Source organism: Dermacentor variabilis, chromosome 10, assembly GCF_050947875.1.
Source record: "Dermacentor variabilis isolate Ectoservices chromosome 10, ASM5094787v1, whole genome shotgun sequence".
NCBI classification, from domain to species: Eukaryota; Metazoa; Arthropoda; class Arachnida; order Ixodida; family Ixodidae; genus Dermacentor; species Dermacentor variabilis.
Window position 1 is genome coordinate 61,374,533 of NC_134577.1, and position 16,488 is coordinate 61,391,020.

General features: G+C 45.4%; 1 protein-coding gene across 1 annotated transcript in view; it reads left to right on the top strand.

The window, feature by feature from the left end:
- Positions 1-1,763: 1,763 nt before the first annotated feature.
- The window catches only part of SMC2 (structural maintenance of chromosomes 2), a 77,996-nt gene continuing 63,271 nt past the window's right edge, over positions 1,764-16,488 (top strand). The window contains exons 1-3 of the mRNA XM_075672849.1: positions 1,764-2,237; positions 11,766-11,927; positions 14,669-14,779. Coding sequence (XP_075528964.1) covers positions 1,920-2,237; positions 11,766-11,927; positions 14,669-14,779 — 591 coding nt within the window. The 5' untranslated portion in view covers positions 1,764-1,919. The remainder of the gene's footprint in view (positions 2,238-11,765; positions 11,928-14,668; positions 14,780-16,488) is intronic.

A 16,488-nucleotide genomic window follows, 5' to 3' on the forward strand; every position in this document is an offset into this window, starting at 1 on the left:
AAAAAATGAAGTTACACTCCCACAATAAAAAAAGAGCACGCTCAGCCAAAGTGACTAAGCATTGAGAGGCCGAATCGCTGCTTCTTGGGCAAGCATTCTGCAGCAGCTGTCTTCGCAGCATTCCGGCAAGTACACTTTCTTGTATTTCTGGTCATATTCGATGCTTATGTGCTCCTAATAGTAGTAAATATATAGCGAACAAATCGAATAAGAGCAAGCGCGCGGAAGAATAAAATTGGCTACACTGCAGGAAGCTGTTTCACAAGCTTTTAAGGCAGCATTGCTTTAGAAGAAGGCAATGGTATTCACAGAAGACATTTGTTTGCTGCGCGCATTCAGGCCACAAGTTCTGCCGTGCGTATATTACTCCTTGGAACACCATTTCCTGTACCCCATTCCATCATCGTCATACCCCAACCCCCTTTCCTACCTTATGTTAAAGCATTGATAAAGGCATAGTCCAGGTTTCCCCGAGTTTCGAAACAGGCGCAACGTATTAGGCTAAAATCGGCGCTCCCGAAGAAGAGCGCCCAGAAAGCGCTCAAACCGACTCTTTCTCAACAAACTATCATGTCTGAACTCGACCATTGACTCGACACTACCTCGAAGCAGACGAAGAACGCGCGAAGCTAAGTTCCTCCCCCGTAGCAGACGACAACAAGCGCGCCCGCGCTTGACCCGTCCTTCGTCACAGCATGGCGCCAACCACGTCGGCTTCGTCGTCAGATGCGGAAAAGTTACTGTTGATGCTGAAACTGCGACCGATGCGCAGTTCAGACAACGCGTGGCCATCCACGAGTACGCTGTTGCCGCCGACGCCGTCGTGGTTGGGCGTCCCGGGCGTCGAACTCTTGCGCGTCGCCACCGACGACGCCGAGGCGGCTGTCAAGTTTCCCCTCGAGTTTGCTCGCGATCGCGGCGCTTGCCGGCTTGGCGTTTTCGCTGGCAGCCTGCGCATGGCCGCCAGCAGCTTCTCCACGACGGGCGTGTACGCGGCCACTTCGTCGACGAGCGCGTAGCGGTGCGACAGCAGCTCTAGCTGCATGTCGCGTTCGCGGAGCAGCTCTTCGTGCTTGCGTAGCCTCTCTTCCGTCGCCGCCAGTTGCACTTCCAACTCGGCTATGCGCGCGTCCTTGGCGTCGCCGACGTCACGGATGCGCATCTGCATTGCCTCGTCCTTCTTGATAAGGGCCTCAGCCTGCTCTTGCACGGTGCGCTCGAGTTCGGCCACCTTGACGTGAAGCAGCTGCAGGTGGTCGTTGGCCTCCTTGATGCTGCTCCGAGTCGGACTAGGACTAACCTTCGACTGGAACATGGCCGCCCGCCCGCGCCCGACCGGACCCGGCGGCGCCGGTCCGCGGCTCCGTTGCGTGGTCGCTTCACCTTGGGCGCTATTTGTCTACGATGGAACCCCGCACCGCGCTCAAGGCACTGAGAAAGCTGCCGAAACTACGGGCACGCGCAGCAGCCAGCGCGCGTCCTTGCGTTTGACGCCATATTTAATTGACTTATGTTGGCTGTGGATTTGACGCTTTGTGGATAGCACAAAAAAATAAGACGCTACTACCTAAGACGCTGCTAACAAAAATTTGGCAGCCTATTAAACTTGTATATGACATTTTCAAATATTTTGTCATACTGTTTGACTATGCACTTGTTTATACGCTATAGTATAAACTTAAAAAAAACAACAAAAATTAATAACTAGATTGCAGCGCCATGTAATAGCGGGTTGCTCGAAGAAATGTTAACAAAAGGCGCAACGAATCTGGCGCCAGATTTTGCGGGATCGTGTTCTGCGGCTCGTTCAAAAGTGCGCGGAATATGGCGGTTACGACAGCGCGTGAGTTCTCGCACTCGCGTCGTTCCTGGTACGTTTGAATTGTGCCCGCGGACGCGTTAATGACTGATACACCGCGATGCACATTAAGAGTATAACCATCGACGGCTTCAAGTCGTACGGACAGCGGGTCGACATCAAGGGGTTCGACCCACTCTTCAACGCGATCACGGGCCTCAACGGCAGTGGCAAAAGCAATATCCTCGACTCAATATGTTTCGTGCTGGGCATCAGCAACCTGTCGCAGGTGCGTGCCGTCAACTTGCAGGACCTTGTGTACAAGAACGGCCAGGCGGGCATCACCAAGGCGACGGTTTCAATCACGTTCGACAACCGCGACCCACGTCAGAAGCCCGTCGGCTATGAACATTACGACGAGTTCACCATCACGAGACAGGTATGGTAGCTGTGGCGTAGTTTGGGGCTACCGCCAGGCGGTAGTTTTCCGTACATTTCCCTTCGTTGTTCTGGGCTACCTTATCCGTACGGTTCGGCCAGGGTCGTCTGTAGAAACTTGCTGGTGTCGTTCGTCGTTGCTGCATCTTACTTCTGATTGGAACACACACACAAAAAAAGCTGGTTTGATCTTCCGTTCAAGCTGGCCATGGTACCTGTTATATTTCAGTGCTTGCTGCGACATTTATGTCGTATGTACTGAAACTTGCCCAGACTTCAAGAAATTCCGGATCCACATGGTCCCGTACACTTCACCGTTTGCTCCCATTCATTGTGCGCGAAAATAATCTCGTTGGTGACTGTCGTGGAAGCTCGGACCGCTTCCTACGTCCCGCATTTTGAGCAGCGTCGGAGAGCAATCGCCGTTTCGAAGCGATCCACGCAGTTCGAACGTTCTTTTTTTTTTTTCTTTTTTGATCGCTCTTGCGATTCGTCGGTAGTTCGTTGTGACGTCATCAAGGACGCATGTCGTTCGTCCGCTTCGCGCCGCCAGGAACTCGGTCGCGTCCTTTATATATATATATAACAGTACATAGCTATAGAACTTCCTACCCGACAGCCGTCTACTAAATACATCCGAAATTACAATAAAGCAAACTTTGCGGAAATTCACAATCAGCTAGAATCGTTTTTTGTAGACTTCCATCAATCAGCCCCTTTCAGAACAGTTGAGCGAAACTGGTTACCTTATAAACATAAACTTTTGTCTCTTCTTGATGCTCATGTTCCTCTTGTACATATTCATCATCATTTATTGGACCCTTAAGGACCCTTTACAGGGTATTACAGAAGGGGGTGGAGTCATAGACATACATAAGTCAAAGATGTTACATCAAGAATGAATTGAAATAATGCAGGTTTAGTAATGCAGCAAAACAAAATAGGAGTACAGGCGACTTCAAATGCAACAACACTTGGAATGGAAAGAGAAATCGTTCAATTGTAGTTTCCAAAATGTGAAAGCATATGTCCGGGGTCTGCCGGCATCCCCATGCCGGCAGACCCTGGTATTTGAACAACCTTAAAAAACTAGGGAAAAAAAGCCCATTTTCCGTGAACTCAAGTGACGCAACAATCCGCAAAAATGGGAAAAATACTCCACTGTATTGCGGGAATATGCAAGTTTGCTGAGACAATCTAAACACAGATATTTCCACCAGGACCTGCTGAGTATTCTGCGTGACAACCCTCGCAAGTTCTGGAACTCATTATCACTTAAACATACTTCATGTCATAGTATCACATTAATCAACTCGGATGGGTCTCTTGTTTCAGTAAATTAGCGTCCCGATGTCATGAACTCTTATTTTTGCTCGGTTTTCACTAATGAACCTCCCACTGATATTCCTATGTTGCCATCTACTCACTATTCAGAAATGCCGGCTGTTATTATAACTACTCAAGGAATCTCCAATTTAATCGATAACCTTAAACTTTCCAGTGCGCCAGGCCCAGATGGCATAACGGCCAAAGCTTTAAAGGGCACCAAATCGCAATCTAGCCGCTTCTTGAAGTTGATTTTCACTCAATCTATTGCCTCTTCCACTATTCTGAATGATTGGAAAATTAGCAGTGTTGTACCTGTGCACAAATCGGGTAGTCATTCCAGTCCATGTAATTACCGCCCTATTTCCGTAACTTGCATACCTTGTAAAATTCTAGAGCATATATTGTACTCCAGCATTGCATCTCATTTAGACAAGCACTCTTTTTTTCTTTCCTAATCAACATGGATTTAGACGAGGCCACTCATGTGAAAGGTAGCTGTTCGAATTCACCACAGACCTTCACCTCCACCTTGACTCCCATTTCCAAACCGATGTTATCTATCTTGATTTTGCAAAGGCGTTTGATTGTGTCGCCCATCTACGTCTTACCACGAAACTTGCTTGTCTTAATCTCGACCCACTTGTATTGTCCTGGATTGAATGTTTTCTCACAAACTGCTCACAACACACTGTCATCGGTAACCTCAAGTAGTCCAGTCTTGTGAGGTGTACCACAGGGCTCTGTGCTCGGGCGTCTTTTGTTTCTAATTTTTATAAGTGACCTCCCTAACAGCATTCTTTCATCAATTTAGTTATTCGCCGATGACTGCATCCTGTATCAGCACATATCGTCCCATAATGACCAAGTAATACTACAGGAAGACCTAAGCAAAATAGCACATTGGTGCTCTGTTTGGCTCATGTCCCTCAACGTTTCCAAGTGAAAGTACGTGTGTGTAACTCGCAAGCGGGAAATCATTAACCACCAGTACTCTCTTAATTCCACAGCCCTCACTCAAGTTGACTCCTACCGTTATCTAGGCGTTACTATCACTAATCAGCTTACGTGGTCTGCAAACATAACTCAACTTATAAACGACTGTTCTAAATCACTTGGCCTACTCAAAAGATTGATTTTTCTGTCTCCTGTTCCCATGCGCAAGCTCGCCTGTGAAACGTTCCTTCGGACTAAACTTGAGTATGCCTCAGCAATTCGGAACCCTCACCAGTATTATCTTATTAACTCGCTCGAAGCAGTGCAGAATCGCGCGGCACGCTTTATCGCTTTAAACTATGACTGGCATACAGGTATAAGCGGCATTAAATCATCCCTCAGCATCCGTAGCCTAACACTTCGTACAAAGATTTCACAACTTTCCCTTTTCCCGAGTTCTATTATAATTTCCCACATCTCAGGAATGCTCTTTTACTTCCGCCCAACCGCTCTTCTAAGCGTCTCTTTAACAACTTGGAGTCTACAACGTCTTCATGGTTCCTCTGATGCCTTCAACAACTCTTTCTTACCAATTGCTATTGAATTGTGGAACGCGCTGCCCAACAGTATAGTAAATGAAAGTGATCCAGATAAATTTAGACACCTATTGTCATGTTTTTTAAACCCTTAACCTACCACTACTATGCTGTTACCCTAACGTCTAACTTTTTTTTTTACTGCTCTGTTATATTGCCGTTTGTGTTGCCATTTCTACTGTCGTTCGTACCTTACTTTCTTTTGTTAAAAATTTTTCTTGCCCATCGTCTACTAGCATGTATACTAAGTTTTGTTTACTGTTGTACAAATGAGTTAACCATTGTATAATAATGACCATAGTGTTTCTTGATGCTTTTGCCCCCCCCCCCCCTTATGTAATACCCTGAAAGGGGTCCTTAAGGGACAATAAATTATGATGATGATGATGATATATATATTGGAACTAGACGTAGCTTTTGTCGATCCGGCGCTCTCGTCATTCTGGTAACACAGGAATGTGATTTGCCTTCCGAGGGCCAGTTGGTGTTTCTCCTCTATCTCTCTCTGTAAACAGCTAATATGTATTCACTGCGTTATCTTTGTTACATACATAAACCTCTATCTAACTGCCTGTCAATGTGCGCCAATTTTTTATTTTCTTCTTTCATTTATTTATTTCATTTATTTATTTAAATGCATACAAAGTCGATGGACTTAAGGTTCAGAGCAGTCAGATATCGTTAAAAAGAAATTGGTTATAATTAAGTAATTGTAATTCTACTCAAGTTTCCCATAAGACCCCATGCATTTAAGATATTGTATCAGGTAACAAATATTTCCTTGGAGCGGACCTAAAAAGCCATTCTTAGTTGAGAATGAAGATTTGCAAATTAGTCTGAAATCTGGTGGCACGTAATGCTGCTTGCAACTTGCCTGAATTAGCTGTTTCAACTGGGTCAATACAATTACGACCACTGCTGATGTTCTCGGCTATCACTCGAACATTTCTTGAGTGTACCTGGGGAGTGCCGAGAGCTTCCAATTCGGTACCACTGGACCCAAGCTCAAAGAATACTTTCTTTCTTTAATTGTTTATTAGTGTCCACTTGCGTTGGGCGATGAGCACTGTCGAAGTCACTGGCGTGCATTCTATCATTCTTAATTTAGTTAGTGAGCAAATGTTTACGAGTTTATATGGCTGATAAAACTACTATCCTTACTTTGTACAGCTATCTACTAATTTGCTATCGCAATCGGTGCTTCGCCTTTCGGGTGGAACTGCGAACTTTTGCTGCATTACAGGCTCCACAAGGGAGAATTGAGTAAAGGCGAAGTACACCTATATGTATAACTATATAGCTGTCCAAACTTTATAGTAAAATTCTTGATTTTTGGAAGCTTGTTTTGTGTGGCTGTGTTGAAACCAATTATTTTATTATTTTTAGCTTTTGACTGTTTTAGGGTCACAGCTTATACCAAAAGAATACAAACACAGTCACTGACCAATTTTTCATAGGCTGTGTGGGGAAGATGACGAACACTCGCCAATCATCATAACCAGCGCTCGACATGGGGTTCGTCGCTCGTGCTGGGACTCTTGCTGTAGCTTGACTGCCGCATTAGCTGCTCTCAATCCACAGCCAATGAACCCCGTCACAATTGGTAGAAGGTGCTAGGTATTTTGAAAATGACCACGCTTGAACTATGATCCCGCATGCTACCGTCTACCATGCCCGACGACGCATCCCCGCAGGAGCCTCCTCCTCCGTCGGTCGTGTTCTCCGCCAGAGGGACCCCGCTATTTTCAGTGGCACGGATGAGAACAACATGGAGGATTGGCTCTTGTATGAGAGGTAGGCATGCACAACAAATGGGACGATGCCGCAAAACATGAACAACGTAATGTTCTACCTCATGGGTGTGGCCAGACTCTGGTACAAGAACCATGAAAGGGATTTCCAGACATGGTCTGCATTTAAGACCTCTTTCGTAGACGTGTTTACAGCTCTACGGCCAAGACGCGTCTGCAGTCTACACGTCTACAGCCAAGACGTGTTTCGCAAGTTGTGTGCGCAGCAGCGTTTGTGGAAACGATGCCAGCGTCTGGGTGAATCATTCACAAGCTACATCAAAGACATTCTAGATTTGTGCAAGAGAGTCGATGTGACCACGTCAGTGTCAGACCGAATCAAGAATGTTATGAAAGGAATAGTGGATGACGTTTTCAGCATGCAGCTTGCGAAGAATCTGCGCTTTGTAGCAGACCTTCGCACGACCAACATTTGGCTGGATTGGCTGCCATTTCTGACCAGTCAATGCTGCTCACTGATAAAAGGCATTTGTGCGTGAGGAAGTTGCCTGCCAGTTTTCCTTAGTGCCCTTCGTTCAGCCACGGCATATTCAACAGCCTGCTCCAGATTTTGGGCCCTCGCTCTGCCACGCGATTGAGCAAAAAATTGCCGGGGCCTTGTCTCTTCACCGCCAATAGATCCCTGCAGCGGTGCCTTTCAGTTATGCTGAAGTCGTCACCAGGCCCCAACCATCCCCTGTAGCTGCAGCTCTGCCCCTCAGTTACGCTGACGTGGTACGTCGCTGTCCGGTTGTTTCACCAAGCGGCGCGTACACCGTGCCATGTGACCTGGACTGTACCTGCCGTCGCAAACTCGTGGCGTATGTCCAATGATTGGCCAGTATGCTTTGTTTGTGGCTGCACCAGTCACATAACCCACTTTTGTCGACGTGCTCAATCAACTGATGCTGCATCACTCATGACGCCCCTGATACAGGCGTGCTAAAGCCATTTTGCAGCTCTTGGGACTCGTCTTCGGCCCCATCAGCTGTTCGACCGATGCCCGTTACCCGCCGTCCACCTTCTCTGCGTCGCTGCTCACTATTGCCTATGTGACCTCGTTATATGACTTGAGAAGAGGAAAACTGATTGTCACAGTCCACGAGGCAAGGACTGCGGTGCCGTCAGACTACACAAGTCCTCACAGTCGCCCATCAAATTTTATAGAAGTTTGTGTTGAAGGTGTATGTGCATTAGCTCTTGTGGACACTGAAGCCGCCATCTCTGTTATAGTACATGCAAAACTCTGTCGGTCACTTCGGAAAGCTACGACGCCACTTTTAGGGTTCTCTCTTTGCCTAGCAGGTGCTCAGCATGTTCACCCTCTGGCGGCACGTGCGACACGTGTGGTTATTGAGGATGTCCTGTATATCATTGAATTTATTGTTATTTCTTCGTGCTGTCATGACGTTGTCCTCGGTTGGGACTTTCTTTCACATCGTAACGTCGTCATTGATTGTGCACGTGCTGAAGCTGAATTATCACCATTGGTAAATGTGACCTTAGCCAACATTCTGCCCATTCCCTGTAAACTGCTTGTGAAGGAAGATATGAACATTCTCCCCAATGCCTCAGCGCTTCTGCCCGTGTGCTGCAGCAGCTTCTCTGATGCAGTTGCACTATTTTCTCCATCTGGCCTGTTCCTTAAACCAAAAGCTGTTGTGCTACCTTTTGCTGCTGCTGACATTATGCAAGGCAGCAGCAACCTCTTTGTTTCGAACCCGCTTTCGTATCCTGTGACACTGCTTCGAGGAGAATGCCTAGGCAGTGTGGAAGCCATAGAAGACAAGCAAGTCATTGACATATCGGATGATGCAGCCTCTGCCAGCCACCCTAACCTGCGTGCATTATCTATGTCTACAGCATTGTCCACAGACGTGTTTGGTACCTCCATCGCTGATGATCTTACACCAGTCTAGCATTCACAGCTTCTATGTGTGCTAAATGAATTTTGTTCTTTTTTCGATGTCACACAAACTTCTTTGGACTGCACGTCCACAGTTATGCATACCATTGGCACCAGCTCCCACCCGCTATTGCAACAACATCCATATGGTGTATCTGCTTCTGAGCGTCATGTCATCAATGAGCAAGTCGACGACATTCTTCGCTGTCAGGTGATTCGACCTTCATATAGTCCGTGGGTGTCTCCTGTTACAAAAAACGATGGCTCTGTTCGCTTCTGTATAGACTACCGACACCTCAACAAATTCACTTGCAAGGATGCTTATCCCTTACCGCACATAGATGATGCCACTGACTGCCTGCAAGGTGCGAAATTCTTCATTAGATTTGCCTCAGGGATATTGGCAAGTGTCAGTGGCAGAAGTTGACCAGCTGAAGACAGCATTTGTTATGCCTGATGGCTTATATGAATTGAACATGCCTTTTGAAGTTTGTAATGCACCTGCAACATCTGAGCACATGATTGACACAGTTTTGCGTGGCTTGAAGTGGCACACACGCCTGTGCTATCTCGATGATGTTCTGTTTGCTCCGGGCTTCACCGCGCATCTTCAGCAGCCTAAATGTGTCTTGACATGCTTGACGAATACTGGCCTGCATCTGAACTTAAGAAAGGGCTGCTTTTCAGCAAGACAGCTTACAATACTCAGTCATGTCGTATTAAAGGACAGCGTCCTCCCCGATCTGACCAAACTTCGGCCGTTGCAGAATTCCGTAAACCAACGTCGATAAAAGAACTAGTACGTAGTTTCGTTGGACTCTCTTCCTGCTTCAGGTGGTTCATTAGAAGTTTTGCCACCATCATATCACCCCTGACAAAGCTGCTCGGAAGCAGTGGCACTCTCTCCTCATGGTCACCGGAGTGCGAGGACGCTTTCATGAGTCTGCGCTATCTTCTTACTTCACCCCCAATTTTGCGCTATTACGACCCCACAGCCCCTATGAAAGTGCACATGAATTCCAGCGGTGTCGGCCTCAGCGCTGTCCTTGTGCAATGTAAACCTGCATTTGGTGAATTTGTCGTTGCATACGCAAGTCAAACACTGACAAAAGTCGAGGGCAACTACAGTGGGACTGAGAAAGAATGTTTAGCCATCATCTGGGCCATTGTTAAGTTCCGTCCTTATTTGTATGGTCGCCCATTCGATGTTGTCACAGACCATCATGCACTTTGTTGGCTCTCTTCAAAAGATCTTCAGGCCACCTTGCTTGCCAGGCACTTCGGCTACAAGACTTTAACATCCACGTCGTGTACCAAAATGGACACCAGCATTCTGACGCGGACACCCTGTCACGCTCTCTGTTACCCGACAACATTCCCTGTTCCTCAGCATCTCAGTCTACCATTTCGTTCATTGACATTGGAACCATCACTTCCGAGCAGTGCAAGGACCACTGGATTGCCTCCTTAATAGACTCTCTCCGATTCGTCAACACGACCGACAACTCACATGCTGCGTTGTCAAGCTCACCATTTTGCCATTCACAGTGACCAGCTTCACCAATGTAATTATTTCTCAGACGGCTGCCAGTGGTTATTGGTAATACCTCGAAGCCTGCTCTCCAAAATCTGCACATCCTTCCAGGCTGATCTGCAGTGTGGTCACTCGGGAGTTTAAAACTTACCGTCTTTGACAGCAGTACTACTGGTGAGGGATGTAAAACTATGTTTGAAAGTTTGTTCGCTTTCACGAGATATTGTCCACGTGCAGTGCCTTAAGATGTACTATGACCCGCTCATAGGACGGCTCCTTTTCATTCACGGATGTAAAATTGTGGTGAAGTAATGAACGCTGGCCGCTCATCATCACCTGGGCACGGGGTTTGCTGCTCGTGCTGAGACTCTTGCTGCTGCTCGACCGCCGTGTTAGCCACCCTACCTCCGCAGCCAATAAACCTCACTACAGCTGTTTTTCTGGACACGTCAATTATACAGAGCTACTTGTGTAGCAGCACCATCAACTTACCGGCAATGAAAGTTTCGGTTATTGTTATGTGAATATTTCATCAATCCAGGACTGTGACACAGACCATTCATGCTGCATCTAAAAGCAAAGTGCCTGTTCACAGCATCTGTACTGAACAAAACCTTCAAACCTTCAAAAAATTGGAAACGGGAGGAGTAATCAAACAATATTTAATATTTTTCACCGAATTTCAGTATTTTCTGGCTTCGGCTGTAGCATTCTTTAAATCATGAGGCTGACATGTCTGGCCATGTGTTAAGGTTAAACGTAAAGCTTTTTGTCTTAATGAACATGACATAGTTGCTTTGTCCTTGCAAATGGAGATGGTGCCGTTTGTGTGTACCCATGCCATAATATTAAACAATGAATTAATCATAATTTTATTTCCTGCCAATTTCACTGAGTTCTTAATTATGGCGCGTATTGCAAGTTCTGAATCGTACCCTACGAGTTTGTGAGGCATATCCATATGGAATAAATTCTGTGGATGATATCAGTGTAGAGATATGTGCCATAATATTTGTGGTAAAAATACACTGTTTGTCCACTTACTTCGCTGTTTTGTGTCACAGGTTCTTTGGGTGGCCATATCAAACATTTTTACAGAAGTTTCGTTTGAAGAAAAACAACGTAGTTATGAAAGAACTCTGGCACTGCGCATCACATTATGCTAAAACATCATCATTGAACTCATCACCACAGTTGCATTAAGGATTGCTAGTTCCTGTTATAATCCTTCTTTTGCGTCCAAGTTTCCAGTAATTCTTTGTGTTACATCCTTGGTCACGTTATGTTTATTCAAGTACAGCAGATCCTCGGAGGGTAATGCATTCACTTGTACAAGTTCACATAGTATGCAATGCTTATCCAGTGCCAAAAAGTGCAGCTGCATGAACAAATGCAGGTTGAGTCATGTCCTGTTGTGAACACCTTTGTTTGGTGGATGCAGGTGGTGGTAGGTGGCAGGAACAAGTACCTCATCAATGGCGTGACGGCAACCAGCAACCGGGTGCAGGACTTGTTTGGATCAGTGCAACTCAACGTCAACAACCCTCACTTCCTCATTATGCAGGGCCGTATCACCAAAGTGCTCAACATGAAGCCACCTGAGGTTTGTTGGACTGGCTTGTGAATTATGGTCGTCTGCGTCGGGACTGGGTCTTACCCATGCGCCGCAAAACACGACACATCATAACCCAGTTAATATCGCTCTGTTGCATGTGATCTTCCAGACGATGTGCCTACGACGGTGGAGAACGTTGAAGATGCCTAACTGCTGGATGGACAGTGGAACATGTCAATAATAATAATATTTGGGGTTTTACGTGCCAAAACCACTTTCTGATCATGAGGCACGCCGTAGTGGAGGACTCCGGAAATTTTGACCACCTGGGGTTCTTTAACGTGCACCTAAATCTAAGCACACGGGTGTTTTCGCATTTCGCCCCCATCGAAATGCGGCCGCCGTAGCCGAGATTCGATCCCGCGACCTCGTGCTCAGCAGTGGAACATGTCAGCCCATGTCACAGGGCAACTACACTGTGCTGTAGCTACGAAGTATTAGCATTACGGTTGAAAGTTGTCACTTCGAGGGATGTGTTGTAAGGAATATGTAGTAAAAGTAAGCAAAAGGGCGGCAAATAAATGCATGCAGCCCTATTTGATGCAGGTACTGCAACAATCAGTTTGCACGTTTGTTGTACATTATTCAAGGCAATAACGTAACCTGGGACATGTTTGTGTGTTTATGCACTGCAGTTGAACATTTTATTTGTGCTAAATTTCATATTCATAAATAAGGTAGAACGCTCGCACAAGCTGCTTATTTTCTCTTCCTTCTCCACAATGGTGTGTTATTTCTTTCACTGTTATTTGAAAACACTTCAGGACACGTGTTCATAGCACGTATGTGCTTTTCTGATTTTAATGTTCTCAGACGTTGCAATTTGTGTACCAATTCATACTAAGAATAGATTGTCCACTTATTAGCTTTGGCCACACATGATAGTAACACTATGAGGAATACATGAAGCCTTTGTGCCTTTCCAAGGAGCATCTGTTTTCCTAAGAAGTTTTGTGATAGGGGCAGCCAGCTGTTTCAAAGGGTGCTTGATGCATTGGTTGTATGTATAGTGTAATAGTGTACGCCAGCTCTTCTGGTCATTTCATAGGCAGCAGTAATGAAGTCGAAGTGGGTAATGAAGACAAACACTTCTCGTTTAATGTATAAATGACTTAAGCGGATAGTGGCAGGCCAAGTCCCACTTTTTTATCCTCTACAATGTGTATACAATACAATATGCAAAATACGTTGTAGAAAACTGGAAAAATACAAATCAAGAAAGACGTCAAGCAAGAAGACACAATCTCTGCAATGCTGTTCACTGCATACTTATAAGAAGTATTCAAGCTAGTAGACAGGAAAGGATTAGGATTGAGGATCAATGGCAAGTATCTCAACTTTGAGGTGACATTGTCCTGTTCAGCAACGCTGAACATGGTTTGCAACAAATGACTGAAGACCTTAGCCAAGAAAGTGTTGGAGTAGGGTTGATGATTAAATTGCAGAAGACAAAGGTAATGTCCAACAGCCTGGCAGGAGATGAAGAATTCGTGATTAGCAGTCAGCTTCTAGAATTTGTACATGAGTATGTTTGTTTAGGCATTACAAAGTGATGACTGGCACCATACTGCTATCCTTGAAAAGTATACATTTAGTGTTGCATTTTACCAATACTAATGTATGGGGCAGAAACTTTGAGGTTCACAAAGTGGCTTGAGAAGTCCGGGACTGCGCAGCGAGCGATGGTATGAAAAATGTTAGGCATAACGTTAACAGACAGGAAGAGAACAGTGCGGATCAGAGAGCAAGTGGGCGTAGCCGATATTCTGGTTGACATTAAGAGAAATAAGTGTAGCTGGGCAGGCCACGTAATGCATAGGGAAGATAACCAGTGCACCATTACAGTCACAGAATGGGTGCCAAGCGAAGGGAAGCACAGTCAAGGATGGCAGAAAATTACGTGGAGTTGTGAAATTGGGAAATTTTCAGGCAGAACTTGGAATTGGTTAGTGCGAGACAATGGTACTAATTGGAGATAGCTGGGAGAGGCCTTCATCCTGCAGTGGCTGTAAATAGGCTGCCAATGATGACGAAGAGGAATATGTTTCTCAACTTTCAAATTTAACCTTTTGTGAATGCCACATGATTGAAAGCACACTTGTAATGCTTTAGACACAATGCGATCCCTGCTCTTGTTGTGTCCTTCAGAGTTAAATTTCAGCAATGCAGCATTCCTTTTATAAACTCATCGACAGTGTTATACAATGTATTGTCACTTATTGATGTGTGGGTTGTCACTCCAAAAAACTGAAGGAATCTTGTCAGAAACTGACTCAAATAGTGATTGAAAGGAAACATTGTCATCCAGCCAATAGTAGCATGAAGCTACGAAGGAAACCTGTAGGGTCTTTAAAGAAATGAACCAATACGGGTTTCTGTGTGGATTTCTGCAGAACTGATTTGCTATATTCAATGTTCTTGTGCTTCGAGCTGATTAATTCAGCCTCGCTCTGTGATTTGCTAGCCTCCTGGGTAACACCGATGGTAGAGCAGCCACCCCAGAAAGGCTGTTGGTCCCTTGTTCGTTTCTCGCACGAGGACGAATACTTCAACTCTGAAGCTTTCTTCCCGAGACACCTATATAGCTTCCTGCTACTTTTGAGCGGCTGACAATTTTTCCTTTCACAAAACTTCTTCGACCTTGCGGATCTCTGCAGAACTTGTTTGCCAAATAGCAAATGTCAGAGGAAAGCACATGGCAGGTCACATGTTCACATGTTCCATTCCAGATCTTGGCCATGATTGAAGAAGCAGCTGGCACACGTATGTATGAAAGCAAGAAGCAGGTGGCACAGCGCACCATCGAGAAGAAGGAAGCCAAGCTAGCCGAACTGGACAGTGTAAGGCCAGCCTTTACCACGCTCCCTTTGTTTGCTGCTGTAGTGTACTGTCTTGAGCTTGGCGTGTTCACTCTTGTTTACTGCTTCAATGTTCATCCCTCGAGGGACCATGTGTAATGTGTTGTAACGTTACTGCCATTTACAATGTGTCTGAGTTCACCCCGGACACACAGAAGTCATAGCACACACAGGGAGACAGCTTAAGAATTGCCACAAGTACTCGATTCTAATGAATCTTTCTTGTTTTCTGAAAAAATTTACCAATGTGAAACTAAATCTACAATAATGGCAAGCTGTCATCATTGGCTTTAGAAAATTTCTGTAGTTCACCAATTTCCACACGCTGGTGCAGCTGCATGAATTGCAGTTAAGTTTGCACCTACTTCGTGAGTTCATAAGGCTATTAATATAGGACAGCCAGCGATAATTGTTATCGGCTCACTCCCGTGGTTGTTTTAAAGTCCATCGCCATTTGTTGCTGGAATCCCCAAGTCCTTTGCAATAAAATTGCAAAAGAAGAAAATTTCTCATTTGGTTCAAGATCTTTGGAAGAGGCTTATGGCTGCTGTTTGATGGTGTTAGTGGTTGGCTGACTAGTGCCCTTGTTGCCAGGGGTGAACCAACGACTGGCTCTGGTTGTATGCTAGTTTTGGACGCTGTTGCTCTGCCCTTGTCACTCCTTTACTCTGGTTAGCTGGTCTTGAGGTCTGCTTGTCGACAACATTGGCCTGTCTTCCACGATCCTTCTATGCTCTTTTCTAAACCCTTGCACTATTTCTTGACCTCTTTATCAGCTAGCTATCAATGGCGCTCCACAAAACTGTGATGCCTGTTTACATTCCTGAGCTGCAGAATGGGCGTTTCCATTTCATACAACTCTGCAGTTTTCATTAACATCTGCCAAACTATTTTCAGTGTAAGTCGTAGTACTTCCCGTCGCTGTCATATCATTTGTTGCTGCTGTCGTATCATCACGTTTCCTGGGTATACTTCATTTCATGCTAGAAGGCAATGCTGTAATAGCTAGAGCGACTTATTTCACCGAAGATTTGTGCATCACACATGAAAGAAAGATATAGGCACACGTCATGCAGGTAGGTGTAACATCAAGTCCTGTGCTCTTGTGTTGCGAAATAGGAAAGTGATTTGTAACATGGAAAACATCGCAGATATGCACCTATTTACCACCAAATGAGCTGAGTGGCACGTTTCTGCATCTGCCGCAGCACACTCCTTGCACTCATGACGAGAACATAGTAGGTATGTCACATATTGGGAACACGAAGGTGCACAAATGACGACATCTGACCTAACTGTATGTCGAATTAATAATTGTGTAGAAATCATTGCAGATCAAAACCAACTGTACTGTGAATGGCGCGGAGACTTTTATGACTGCACTACTTGCGTAGCTTCGGCAGCGTTTCTTGCTAAGTATGAAATGGAGTTTAGAAACCACCTGAAAGAGAAAAAGGTGTTAGCTGTCATACTGTCTTTGGTGTTTTAGTCAACATTGTGACATTGTTGTTGTAGTTAAGATTGTCTCATCATCATCGTCTCTGGGGCAGCTGCTGCATTTTAGGTGGTGCAAAAGCTTTTCTCTCTACTATTCTCTGACAGCTGTTAGCCTATAATGGGAAAGCATGAACAGCCTGACATTTTTGTTGCAGTTCTATTCATGGCCTCTAGTGCTAAGTGTTGCAAACGCC